Consider the following 12413-nt stretch of genomic DNA (forward strand, 5'->3'; position numbering starts at 1 on the left):
TGTTTGAGCTGTCTTTCAAAAGGGAAATCAAATGAATCATGCCGGATTCAGTCTGAGGCTGACGTCTCTTCAGGAATTTTGTCTTCATGAGCCCTGGTTTACCCTGTTCTGGTGAAGAGAAGGGGAATTAGGAGGTGTGTGGATGTCAGGATATGTTGCGGAGAGTGCTGAGGATAATCTTCTCCTCTGCATTACTTATAACTAATATCTTATAGCTAAGTGATCACCATAGCTAATATCTGCTCCCATCACGTGCTCTGTGAAAGGATTTGCTGGTCAAAACATTTTATTTATTGGACAGATTGAAATTTGCTATATCGTTGAGAAAGCCCAAACTTTTCATTTACTTTTTTTTTTTTTTTTTAAGGTTTTTATTGTGAATTTAATGAAAGTTTACAGGGAAGATCATCAGTTTTATTTTCAACAAATCATACACCTTGTTTCATTACATTGATTATAATCCCCTCCATGTACCACCAGTTAACAGTATTTCTCTCTATCCACTTTAGATTTTTTTTGTTTTTTAAAAAATAACACTCAGGCATATATAATAATTTGTATCTTCAAAGGCATAGTCTGCAAGTCTGCCTCCTGGCCGATAGCTCTTAGTCCCTCTCTTCCCATGAATCTAGAGTCCTCAGCTGCTCCCTCTATCCATGACCCATCTTTGCCTCCGTCTCTGGCGTCTCTGCTTCTTTGGATAAGGTCCCGCATTCTGCTTGTGCTCTTCTCCCTTGATGGTCCTAGGGTCCTCTGTTTCTGGACTGTAAGATTAACCACTCCCCTGTTTTTGTTACAAAACTTCTATATTTACAATTGTGACAGTTGCAATTAGTCATGATAACTATTATTTACTATTGAATCATATGAATCTTATCCCCATCTCTTCTCACTGGACCCATCTCAACAAGAAGAAAGACTCTTTCTTTCCCCCCATACTCTTAAACTAAACTCCCTCTTGAAACCTTGTAAGCCAGTCACTTCATACCTTTATCGCCCCCTCATTTTGGTAACCAATGTCTAAGTAGCCCGTCCCTATCTACCTGTGTACAGAGGGGATAGTATTGATATTTAATGTGAAGACCCCTTCCCTCTCTGTTGTTATTTAGAGTTACTACCTCCATGAGTATAGGTCAGGTTCATCAAATTGTAGCAATTTACCCTTGTTTCCTCTATAAAAAAAAATTTTTTTTTTGTAATCTTTCTCTATTAGAGTTCTGATTCTCAAGCCATCAAGGCTAGGTCAATGGGTACTGTCTGCAAGTTTGGGTGTTTTTGTGCATCTCCCCTCACTTCATGTCAGCTGGAGGCTTCACTCTCAGCTCTAGCCCTCTGTGGCTATGTCCTTGTCCATGGACTCAAGTGTCCTCAGGTCTTACCAAACTTTGCACCAACCAGCTCTTCCTCTTCTCTCTCTCATCTCCAGGTCACCAGGAATCAATGGACTGAGGTTGAACTCAGCCCATTTCTTCACTGCTGCCTTTCCCTCTTGTCCACTTACCAGTCTTTATGGCTTCCTGTCAAACAGCTTGCTTATTCTTGTAGTAGCCAGTCATGCTGACATTTTTGTTTCAGATTTTTCCTGATGATCTTTCTTTGAAAATGTATCTTGTGTTGCTCTAGTTGTTCCAGGCTGGTCTGCTTGTCCTTGCTAGTGTGAATATCCCATCTCATAAGGTTCTGGATGGGACTCAGGATTCTACCTAAGGTCCTATACTCTGCAAAAGCTTTGCAAGAGGCCTATTTCACTGGACAAGTTCTAGAACTGCTTTTAGGTATTCCAATCAGTTATAGGCTGAAGATAGGCTTACAAGTTTTCTGTAATCATGTTTCCCAATATTCCTTTCTATCCCACGCAAGTGTCTATTTTACAATAGTAGGCAGGGGAAACTAGTATTCATAAGGCAGTCAAGGATTTTAGTATTATTTGCCCTCTTCAAGCTATACCTAGATCCCTGTATCCCAGAGCCCTGTTGTTCCAAGGTTGAATATGCATCACTCCTTATCTCTGTCCCACTAGGCCATGCAAACCTGTCTCAGTGTTCCCCTATCTATCTTGTTCTTCTGCCTCCTCCCCTTCTTGTATTACCCTCCCCAACACCCAAATTAACCCCCCCCATTCCCACCCCCACTGTTATGGTTACCTTATATTCCATTAACTCTTTCCTCCATTTAAGAAAGTCTATTTTTTCCTATAATCTACCTGACCTTCTCACCACCTGGATCTCTGTTCCTCTGTGTTTACCTTCTTTCACATTGTAATTGTTTTGATCATAGACTGTCCTCCCAGATCCTCCACCTCCATTCTTATAATTTTATTCTGTTCTTGACTCTTCCATTTGTCGACTGAGTTCATGGTGATGCTGCCATGTACGCCATTCTCTGGTTGTTGTCAGTTCTTGTTGGTTCTCAGTCCACAGAACTTCCTTTAGCATGTTTTTCATCACAGGGTTGGCTTTGACAAAATCCCTTAGCTTCTGTTTATCCTGAAATGTTTTGATTACACCATCGTATTTGATTGACAGCTTGGCTCGGTAGAGGACTCTTGGTTGGATTTTTTATTTCTTTCAGCGTTTTATATATGTCTCCCCATTGCCTTCTTGCCTGCATGGTTTCTGTTGAGATATCTGAGCTTAATCTGATTTGCTTGCCTTTGTATGTTACACTTCTCTTTTCCCTAGCTGCTTTCAGGATTCTGTCCTTATCTTTGATTTTGGAGAGCTTGATTATTATATGTTTTGGTGATTATCTTTTAGGGTCTGTCCTTCCTGGAGTTCATTGAGCTTCTTGAATGCTTATCTTTTCACTTTTCAGGATGTTAAGAAAATTTTCTCCCAGAAGCTCTTCAACTATATCCTCTGTGGACTTGTGTGATTCTTCCTATTCCAGGATGCCGATAATTCTTAAGTTATTCCTCTTCATGTTATCCATCATGAATCTTAGGCCTTCTTCTGATTTTTTAATCCTTTTATGTGTTTGGTCTTCTATCTTAGTAGTGTTGAGAGATTTATCTTATAACTCACTAGTTCTGGCTTCTAGCTCTTCAATTCTATTCCTTTGCCCTTTCAGTGTATTGTCTATTTCTGATAGTCTATTATTAATCGTTTGGAACTCTTTCTGTAGGTTTTGAATTGTTTCATATTATATCTATTTTATTTGATTGTTCCTGTAGCACTTTCCTGACTTCTTCCTTATTTTTTTCAATGCCATTGTATAGTGTTTTGATACATTTTATAATCACTTTTCTGAATTCCTTTTCATGCATTTCCAAAGTCTGCCCATCTTCCAGTATGGAGTGTAGGTCTACTTCCAGCTCATTTGCCTCAGTCACTTTATCTCATTTCTGGACATGTGCTGATATGGTCATCTCCTTCTGTTTTTTGGGCATATTCAGGAGTTATCTGTGGCCTTAATACTTAGATGGGTGTGTATTTTGGTATTGTTTATGCTTTCTAATTGCATCCAGGTAGATGTGATCAGGTGATAGACTTCCCTTTTCACTCTTCTTCCTGAGAAATTTCAAGATGCCACTGTTGATCATTGTGATGTTAACTCAGGACTTAATTTTTGGTCTATTTCCTTTTTAGTCTGCCTGTCCCACTCTGCAATCCCCATTGAAGCCTTTTTCCTAGTGATAAATAGTTAAGGGCCGGCTGTGGCCGTTTTGTGCTGCCATTTGGTTTTAAGTGGAAACTGTCACTTTAAATTTCAAGGAGATCTGTGTGCATACATAATAGAACCCTCCAGGGGTGGGGGTAGGGTGTCCACTAGCTCAGGCACCCCCTCTAGTCACCTTAATTGAGGTGCACAGACAGCAAGAGACCAATGAACTGATACAAAAAAAAAAAAAATGTCCACACTTTTATCTCTGCAGTTCTGTCAGGCGTCCATGGCTGCTCTGATCCTTTTCCCACTCGGTCTCATCCAAGATGGCAGCTCTGGGAGCAGCTGAGTGTTTTGAATTAGAAACCAATGGATTTCTTGCTTCTGCTACAAATTCCCTTAGCTGTAAGCCTTCCAACCTTCTAAATATTCCTTTATATGTGGTTCAGAGTTCTGGGACCATCCCCTGAGCCTGCTTGGTATGGTATTCTGTGTTGTTGCTGATGGAGCTCCTCACTGCACTTCTACCTGATCCACCATCTTGTTTGTTCTCCCTTTTCATTAACTTTTATTGTGAGCATTAGCAAAAGCAGAAAGTTGTATTTACATAACTGGTAATTTAATTATTAATATGACCATCTGTCTAGCTTTCATTGTCATCATTAGAAGTTTGGGGAGAATTCTACTTTTATGTGTTTGGTTCAGCAAAAATAACGTATTTATATGATGATAACCATTAGGTTAATTAGAATTTTATTCTTTTGTTGAGTTGTATTGTCTTAAAGGTGTACATTGATGCATACCCTTAGTGATTAATTGGAATCTCTCTTTATTGAAATGCTAGCTATTTAATAGCATACTTTCCCAGTGTGGCTCAAAAAAGTGCTCAGAATTAACTAGCTAGGAAATGCAGAAAAATTGACATAATTGTAAAAGACATTTTAAATGAGAACAAGGGATCTAAAATGGCTCTTACATCCTTAGCGATTTGCATATATTACCATTCAACCAGAGGCAACATTGAAGATTTTTAGTTACACTAATATTTGAAAATAGTTGTCTAATATAGTTTTTAAGAGCTCAATTTATGATAGTGAAACATACCTTATTTACTTATAAACTTTATTTAAACTTTATGCACAATTCTTTATATAAACTCTGCTTGGGGGTTTGTTGCCTTCCAGATGAGAAGTCAGATAGTTTATTCTTCATACCGGATCTTCACGAAAGTTCACTTGAACTTTTTCTTTAATTTTTTTAGAGTTTACTTCACATCTCACAAAGAGTTTCTCCTGTGTTGGGTGAAGTTGTAGATCCTCCATGTTTTCTGAGCAAAATGTCATTCTGAATAGAAAACAGAAAACAAATGCAGCACTGGATTTTAGATGGAGCTCACTGAGGTGTTTCATTCTCGGTCAAACATTTTCTCAATTTAAGTAAGGCATGCAATGTTGTTTCTTTAATTAGATTCTTATGTTCACAAATATTTTCAAAACTTCAGAGAAAAACAAAATCCAAGTCAATGAAAGCAATCCTCTAAGGCTTCCTGGGGCTTTGTACTAGGGTGGTTTCAATTCTGTAAGAATTGAAAGTCCTAGGGACAGCCTTCTTTTGTTCATCCTTAAGCCAACCATCAAAGATTGGAGGGCAACTTATTATCTTTCAGTATATTGCCGTGACTCTAGGGTAAACATTCTTAGTTCCTTCAACTGTTCCTCAAAAGCAAGCTGAACTGGACAGCCTTTCTTCTTTGTACATGCTCCCATGTGTCCATGTCATTCAAAGATCCCAGGGGATGTAGCATCTGCCATTAATTCTTACCAGTCCCAGCACTGGAAGCCCCTTCCCTTTATGGGTGTAGAACTGTGTACCCCCACTGTGAACAATGGGTCTCTCTTGAAGACCAACTGCTAGACTGCTCTAACTTCTAGCTTGCCTTGAGATGTCATTTTCTTTTACTAATTCCAATTCCAAAACATAATGAGTCTCAGAGAATGCTAGTTTATATCTTTCTTTTTCTTTTATTGCATCTATGGTCAAGTCTTTAAGGGGCTCTGATAGCATAATGGATTACGAGCTGGACTGCTAACCTCAAGGTCAGCAGTTTGGATTTACCAGTTGCTCCACAGGAGCTAGATGAGTTTTTTTGCTAGATGAGGTTTTCGCTCCTGTAAAGACTTGTAGCCTCAGAAACCCCAACTCACTGTGAGTTGGAACTGACTCATGGCACACAATCACCCCCCCCACCCCCACCACCACCCAAGGTCAAGTCTTCATAAAATAAGAAAATAAGTGATATGTGCAAGTAATTACTGCAGGAATGGAACATGTTACTCATTCTCATTTCATGTCTTGCTGTAGGGTCCATGCTTTTGACTTTTCTCTTCACCCTCACAACAAACTCTGCTCACCCTTGACTTTGTGCCTTTTGGGGAAAGAAACTACCTCATATTCAATTCCTCCCAGAGAAGCACACAATCTGTTACTTAGTCCCTCATTGTCTCTCCCTTTAAAAAAAAATTCTTGCAGTTAGCAGAGAGATGAAGAGCACAGCGGTTGGTGCTCATATGCTGGCTTTGGAGTTTCTGTATGCAGATGTTAATAAAACGAAAGTGAAGGTTAGTATCATCTTCACTAATGACTCTAGAAAAGGAGTCTCAGAGAGGTGGAGTGACGGAGACCACTTGGATGGTAAGCCGTGCAGTCAAGATTTGAGTTCAGAGCTGACTGCGGAAGTCTGTCTGCCTCACTACTTAGACCAGTGTGTGGCTCCGAGGCGATGCCTCCCCTCTCCCCGCCACGGTACAGCCCCCACACCATCTGATGGTCTTCTCAGACTTCCGAGACTTCAGGGCTGGCTAATGAAAGTGTGGTCCATCACCAACAGCATCAGTGCCACCTGGGAGGATGTTAGAAATGCAGAATCTCAGGCCTCCTGAAGTAGCTTTTGCCTCTTAACATGATGCCCAGGTGATTCACGAGCAGGTTAAATTTTGAGAAACACTGAGATGGAGCATCCTATTAGTAAAATTAATGCACCCATTAAGTTCTAAAGTCTCTTTAAACCAAGAGCCACAACTTGGATATTTTTGGTATCCTCGGTGGTACCTGGTACTGGGTAGACACATAAGAGGAATTCAGCATTTATTGCTCAAAAAAACTGTACTCTCCCTATTGCTGCTTCCTTTTAGCATCTACCCCTACGACCCTAAAAGGGTTTGATGGACATATATGTTAATGCCTAGCACAGCAACTCTGCTGGATTAGACTAAGAAACATCAGATCACTCGGGGGTTAAGACTAATGGCTAGGACTCTACTGGTACAATGGTTAAGTACTTGAATGCTAAGTGAAAAGTTGGCATTTTGAACCCACATTTTGACTCCATGGAGTCCTGGTGTGGCTCTATGGGTTAATGTGCCGGACTGCAAAGCTGTTTGAACTGCAAGGTTGGTGGTTCAAGCTCACCAGTTGCTCCTTGGAAACCCTATACAGGGTCGCTGTGGGTCGGAACTGACTCAACGGCACTTCACAACAACAACTGTGGCTCCATGGATGATCAGCTTCTGTAAAGGTTACAGCCTAGGAAGACTTATTGGGGGTGGGGTGGGGGCAGTTCTACTCTGGCACATGGGGTTGTTGAGTTGGAATTCATTTGCCAGCACCTAGCAACAACAATAACAACAACAAGCCTAGTGGAGGACAGACTTCTGTCGAAACAGTGTATAGGCCACCAATGGGCAATGAGTTAGGTACACCCGAGTCAGCACTGGGCTTGGACAATTATTAGCAATGTCCCCAAGCTTTGTAACTTCCACGAGTCTCAGATTCCTGCCCTGCACCACTCACACTACCCATTTCAGAGAACTGTCTGGAAGATGAAATGGGATTGGTTGGCATAGGGCACGCAGTCCAATGCCTACTGTGCAGAAGGAGTTCTGTAAGTGCCAGTTCCCTCTCCTCCCCTCTTTCTTCTTCAGTATCATGTGGGCTTGCGTCTGTGGAGAAGGGAGCATGTTTTATTCAACTCTTCAGGTCAAGTTCCATAGCATGGTCATGGGGAACAGCTTCTGGAACTGAGGCATTACTTCCCAGCTAAGAAAACTCAGCGTGAGGTGGTACTACGAAGTGACATTGTTCTAAAGGGCCAAAAAGTCATGCAAGAATGGCTAAGTGTCTAAGAGGAGAGAAGCAGTTTAATTTTCTCAAATTGATCATGTGGAGGAATCTGTTGGCAGACTAGAGTATGTTCTTAGGGAGATAAAGTCTTATGGTGTTGTTACACAAGGAACTCTGGGGTATATAAATCTGCCATGGGCCTGCTCCTGCCAGTGAAATTTGATGAGTGAGGGAAGCATGTAGTTTGAAGGTCAGGGGTTTGCTCTTTCTCATTTCTACTGAGGGCCAATGAGAGAAAGGAGCTCCCCAACAAAGGGAATGTGAGAGGACAGACAAATTTCCTGGATACAGGGGGAGGAGATAGAAAGGGTGTGGGGAAGGGCAGGATTCTTTATTTGTGGAGAACTACAGAACTGTAGACAAGCATGGTGGCCACTGGCATCCCTTTCCTCTGCGGAGGACACTGTTGGAACTGCTAGACCAACTTTTCTTTTCTTTACTCCCTATTCCCAACCCAGTCCCTTATTGTGGCTAGGACTTTGGGGCTAGGAGAGATGTTCAATCACACACAACAGTGCTCACTGGAGTGGTACAGATGGTTAATGCTCTCAGCTGCCAACGGAAAGATTGGCGATTTGAGTCCAACAGAGGTAGTTCCAAAGAAAGGACTGAAGATCTACTTCTAAAAAAATCAGTTATTGAAAAGCCTATGGAGTACAGTTCTACTGTGGCACACACGGGGTCATCGTGAGTCAGAGTTGGCGCCACAACAACTGGCTACGGGAGACTGGTCCTCATCAGAATTTGGAGGGGGGCCTTATTAGACATATGTCCTTACAGGGGGGCAATAAATCAGATCTGCAGGTGGGCCTTGGAATTCTACATTTTAATAAACTTCCCAGTGTTTCTCCCACACTTTAGAATCTGAATGCCATCACCACAGAGACTGAGCTTTTGAGATTGTGACCTGTTGAAAGTAACAATGAAAATGAAATGTCACATCTAGGTCTTTGCCATTCAAAGTGAGGGCCTAGAAGTCGCCTTGCCTTCACCTGGTGCTGCTTGAGAATCACTGAGCTAACGAGGTGCTTCTCAAACTCCTGAGACAGGTGGCCATTAATCGCCGGCAGTGGGAAGAGGTGAGAATGGGAATCAACAGCCCTGATTCAAATTCTAGTCCTTCTATCTATTGCTGCGTAAGCTTGGAATGGTCCCTTCACCTTTCTGAATGTTTATACTTTATCTTTAGGGCACATAGAAACCACTTCAAAACAACCAAGACAGACTATAAGTATTAAATTGTGAAAGTGCCTGGCATATAGGTAGGTACATAAGATATGTTAGTAGGAGATTGAATCTCCACTCACCTTTGCTGGGTTTCTCCTGCTTTGGCTTTGATGGTCTTCAGAAGGAGACCTGGGTAGCTGGGCCCCGAGCCCCACGGGATGAGAGTTTGGACTGTGTTCCAGATGTTGGCCCATACGGCACTGTTTTCCCACTTAAACTTGATCATGGTCAGCTCACCGATATCAAAATCCAATGTGATTAGAAAGGAGTAGGTTTTATTGCTAGTAATTCCTTCACCCCTTGAAGAGACAAAGGAAGCCAGTTATTGGTAACAGCGAAGTGATGCATAGGGACATTTAGGATGGGTTGCATTTGCCTGAGCTACGTGGGATGGTCTTGTTTTCTGCATTTCCCAAACTGGTGTTCAACTGAAATGCAGAGAGATAGTAGAAGCAATATGTGTGCCAGGGAACATAAGGTTTTCCAAACCAATAAGGTTGGGAAAACCATATTATTTTTCTGTGTTAAAAGGCTCTGTAAAGTCCTGCAGTAGTGTATCTAGCTAAGTTTGCTTAGCTCAGGCTGTTTCTTCTAACTTCTAGGCAAAGAAGTGCAGCCAGAGTGCTCCTTGGAGGCCAGGATGGCTAAGCTCCGTCTCTCATACTTTGGACATATTGTCAGGAGGGAACAGTTGCTGGAGAAGGATGTCATGCTGGGTAAGATGGAGGGTCAGAGAAAAAGAGGAAGACCCCCAACGAGATGGATTGGCCAGGTGGCATCATTGATGGCATCAAGTGTGGCAGTGGTACTGAGGTTGGCCCAGAATCGGACATTATTTTGTCTGCTGTGCATGGGGTCGCTATGAGTTGGTTCCGACTTGATGGCACCTGACAACAACAACAACAACAACAACAACAACAACAAGGCAAAAAAAGTCAGGGAAGCTGCTCTTGAGGAGGGAATGGAGTTCTCAGTAGGTTCCAACAGTACAGCAGGCCCACATCACACTCTTCTTCTCCCCAGCAATGTTGGTTGTTTTTTATCCCCTCCATATAAGTAAAAATTTCTGTTAAGACAGTAAAGCATAGCAATAATAGAAAACCACATATGAAAAGAGAATGTACCAATTTGGAGCAAAATTAAATGTCAACTCAGGATAATGTGTTGGACTGTTCAACGTCAGTTTGAATCACAAGGCCAGTGGTTCAAACCCATGAGCTGCTCATCAGAAACCCTATACAGGGTCATTATGAGTTGGAACCAACTTGACGGCACTCAACAACAACAACAACAGGTATAATTATCAGCTTTATTCACTAGACTGCTCTCCTCCCAAGACATTAAAATGCCCCAACATTGACAGAGCTGCCAGATGCCCATCGCACTATTTTCAACAGTCTCCTGGGGAGTGCGGAAGTCATATTAGATTTAGGGTGAGGAGATGGATGAAGGGTCCCTTGCTCAACTCATCCTAGCACTGCCTGCAGAGTGTTGTAAAGTATCCTTTAGTAACCCAGCCAACTTCCTGTTAGGCTCCCCAAGGACAGATCCCCATTCTCTCTAGTGTGGAGCACCCACACATTCTTGCTGAATAGCTGAGTCAGTGTGATAAACAGTGCTCCAAAGCAGGCAGTTTCCAGGAAGTTGGGAACTGTTCCTGGAGTGGGTGAAAGACTAGCATCACCCAATCCAGGAGCAGTGTCCATGCTGAGGGTCTACATGCTGGGCATCTACTTTCTGACAAGTGAACCTGGGGAACCTCTGAGTGAGGGTTCATGTTATGAGCAGGTGTGTTCCCCCAAAATATGTGTTTGGAGTCCTAACCCCTCCACCTGTGGCTTCATCCCATTTGGAAATGGGAGGATTCTCTTTTTGTTATATTAATGAGACCATATCAATGAAGGGTGTGTCTTAAATGTAATGGCTTTTGAGATATAAAAAGAGCAAATTAGACACAGCAAATGAAGCACAAATGGGGGAAAGAGAGGTGCCAGATGGAATCACCAAGAAACAGAGGAACCCTGGGCTTGAGAAGCTGAGGCAAGGACCTCCCCCCGGAGCTGACACAGAGAAACCCTTCTCCAATAGCCACGATGGGGCCCTGATAGCATAGGTTAGTTATGAGTTGGGCTGCTAACTACAAGGTCAGCAGTTTGAATCTACCAGCTGCTCTGCGGGAGAAAAATGAAGACCTGCTCCTGTAAAAAGATTTATAGCCCTGGGAAGCCTATACATGGCCATATAAGTCGCATTTGACTCGATGGCAAACAACCACCACCGACCATGGCCAGTGGTTAACAAACCTTTGTTTGTGAAGCCCCTCACTGTGGTTTTTCTATTACAGTAGGAGTGGGTAACTAAGACAAGGATGAAGGCTAGATGGGGAGGAATGGTGATGTCAGCTGATGAGATTAAACTCTTGTATGTAGAAAGCATTCTAATTTTCTTGGAATCCAGATTCTGGAGTCCATGGAGTTGGGGTGACCACCTAAGCCATTTCCCTTAAGTGTTAATTTGAACCTTGAACCTTGAACCTTGAAGAAGAACTGGTTTCTAAAATGGCATAATGGTCTAGATAAACTAGTAAGATCATTTTGTCTTTGGCACTGTGCTCTTTGGAAGAGCTGGTTTTGGGAAAGAGAGACTCCAAAGGACCTATGCGTTACGGTAAATTGGTAATTATTTTAATTATGTTTCAAGATGGAGGTGCTATGTCTTCCAGACTACAAAGTGTTTATCAGTTCTGGTCCAGTCCCCTTTTCCACAGAAATGCCAATCAAATGTGATATAAGAATTTTGGAATTCTTCTCATCTTCAGAAGAATTGTAGAGTTGAAATGTTATCTCAATCTGAAAACCAACCGTATATTAAATCAACTTCAATCAATTTCTGTTATTGACATAATATGTTTGTTTTGACAGTGCCCAGCTGAATGAAACCAGCTTGCTTTCTGGAGTATGGTTTTCAGCTTCATCCCTCCTTCCTGCTCCGATTTCTTCCTTCCACAATGCAGGTCGTGCTAACGTAGAGTATCCAGTGGAACTCCCGTCACACTGAGGAGGGACGACAAGGTGTAGGCTTGGGTGAATGTTTCATCAGACCGGATGTTTGGGGTAGCTGTAAGGACTGAGCACAGTAAGTTGTGTGTAGCCTGCCCCTTGAGAAGTGTGAAGTCCACCTAGACCCTGTGAGAAAAATAAGCATGTCGTCACCCCAGACAGGGAGCTGTGTCCCAAACTCACAGCGTGATGGGAATTTTTTGCATTTCTTCTTTGGTTCCGAGTAATGACATGGTAAAAGTAGGTTCTACTGGCTTCTCGATTTGGTTGATGAACTGGACCTTGAACTGGTAATGATAAACTAGAGAGAGAGAAAAAAAATAGTAGAAATTTTATTTCAAGGCC

At 42.2% G+C, this 12413-nt stretch overlaps 1 protein-coding gene across 1 annotated transcript in view; it reads right to left on the bottom strand.

Moving 5' to 3' along the window:
• Positions 1-4811: 4811 nt before the first annotated feature.
• LIPC (lipase, hepatic) overlaps positions 4812-12413 on the bottom strand; it is a 48244-nt gene continuing 40642 nt past the window's right edge. Inside the window, exons 7-9 of the mRNA XM_006831852.1 lie at positions 12252-12369; positions 9090-9308; positions 4812-4947 (exon numbers count right to left, since the gene is read on the bottom strand). Coding sequence (XP_006831915.1) covers positions 4812-4947; positions 9090-9308; positions 12252-12369 — 473 coding nt within the window. The remainder of the gene's footprint in view (positions 4948-9089; positions 9309-12251; positions 12370-12413) is intronic.

Source organism: Chrysochloris asiatica, unplaced genomic scaffold (genome assembly GCF_000296735.1).
Source record: "Chrysochloris asiatica unplaced genomic scaffold, ChrAsi1.0 scaffold00004, whole genome shotgun sequence".
NCBI classification, from domain to species: Eukaryota; Metazoa; Chordata; class Mammalia; order Afrosoricida; family Chrysochloridae; genus Chrysochloris; species Chrysochloris asiatica.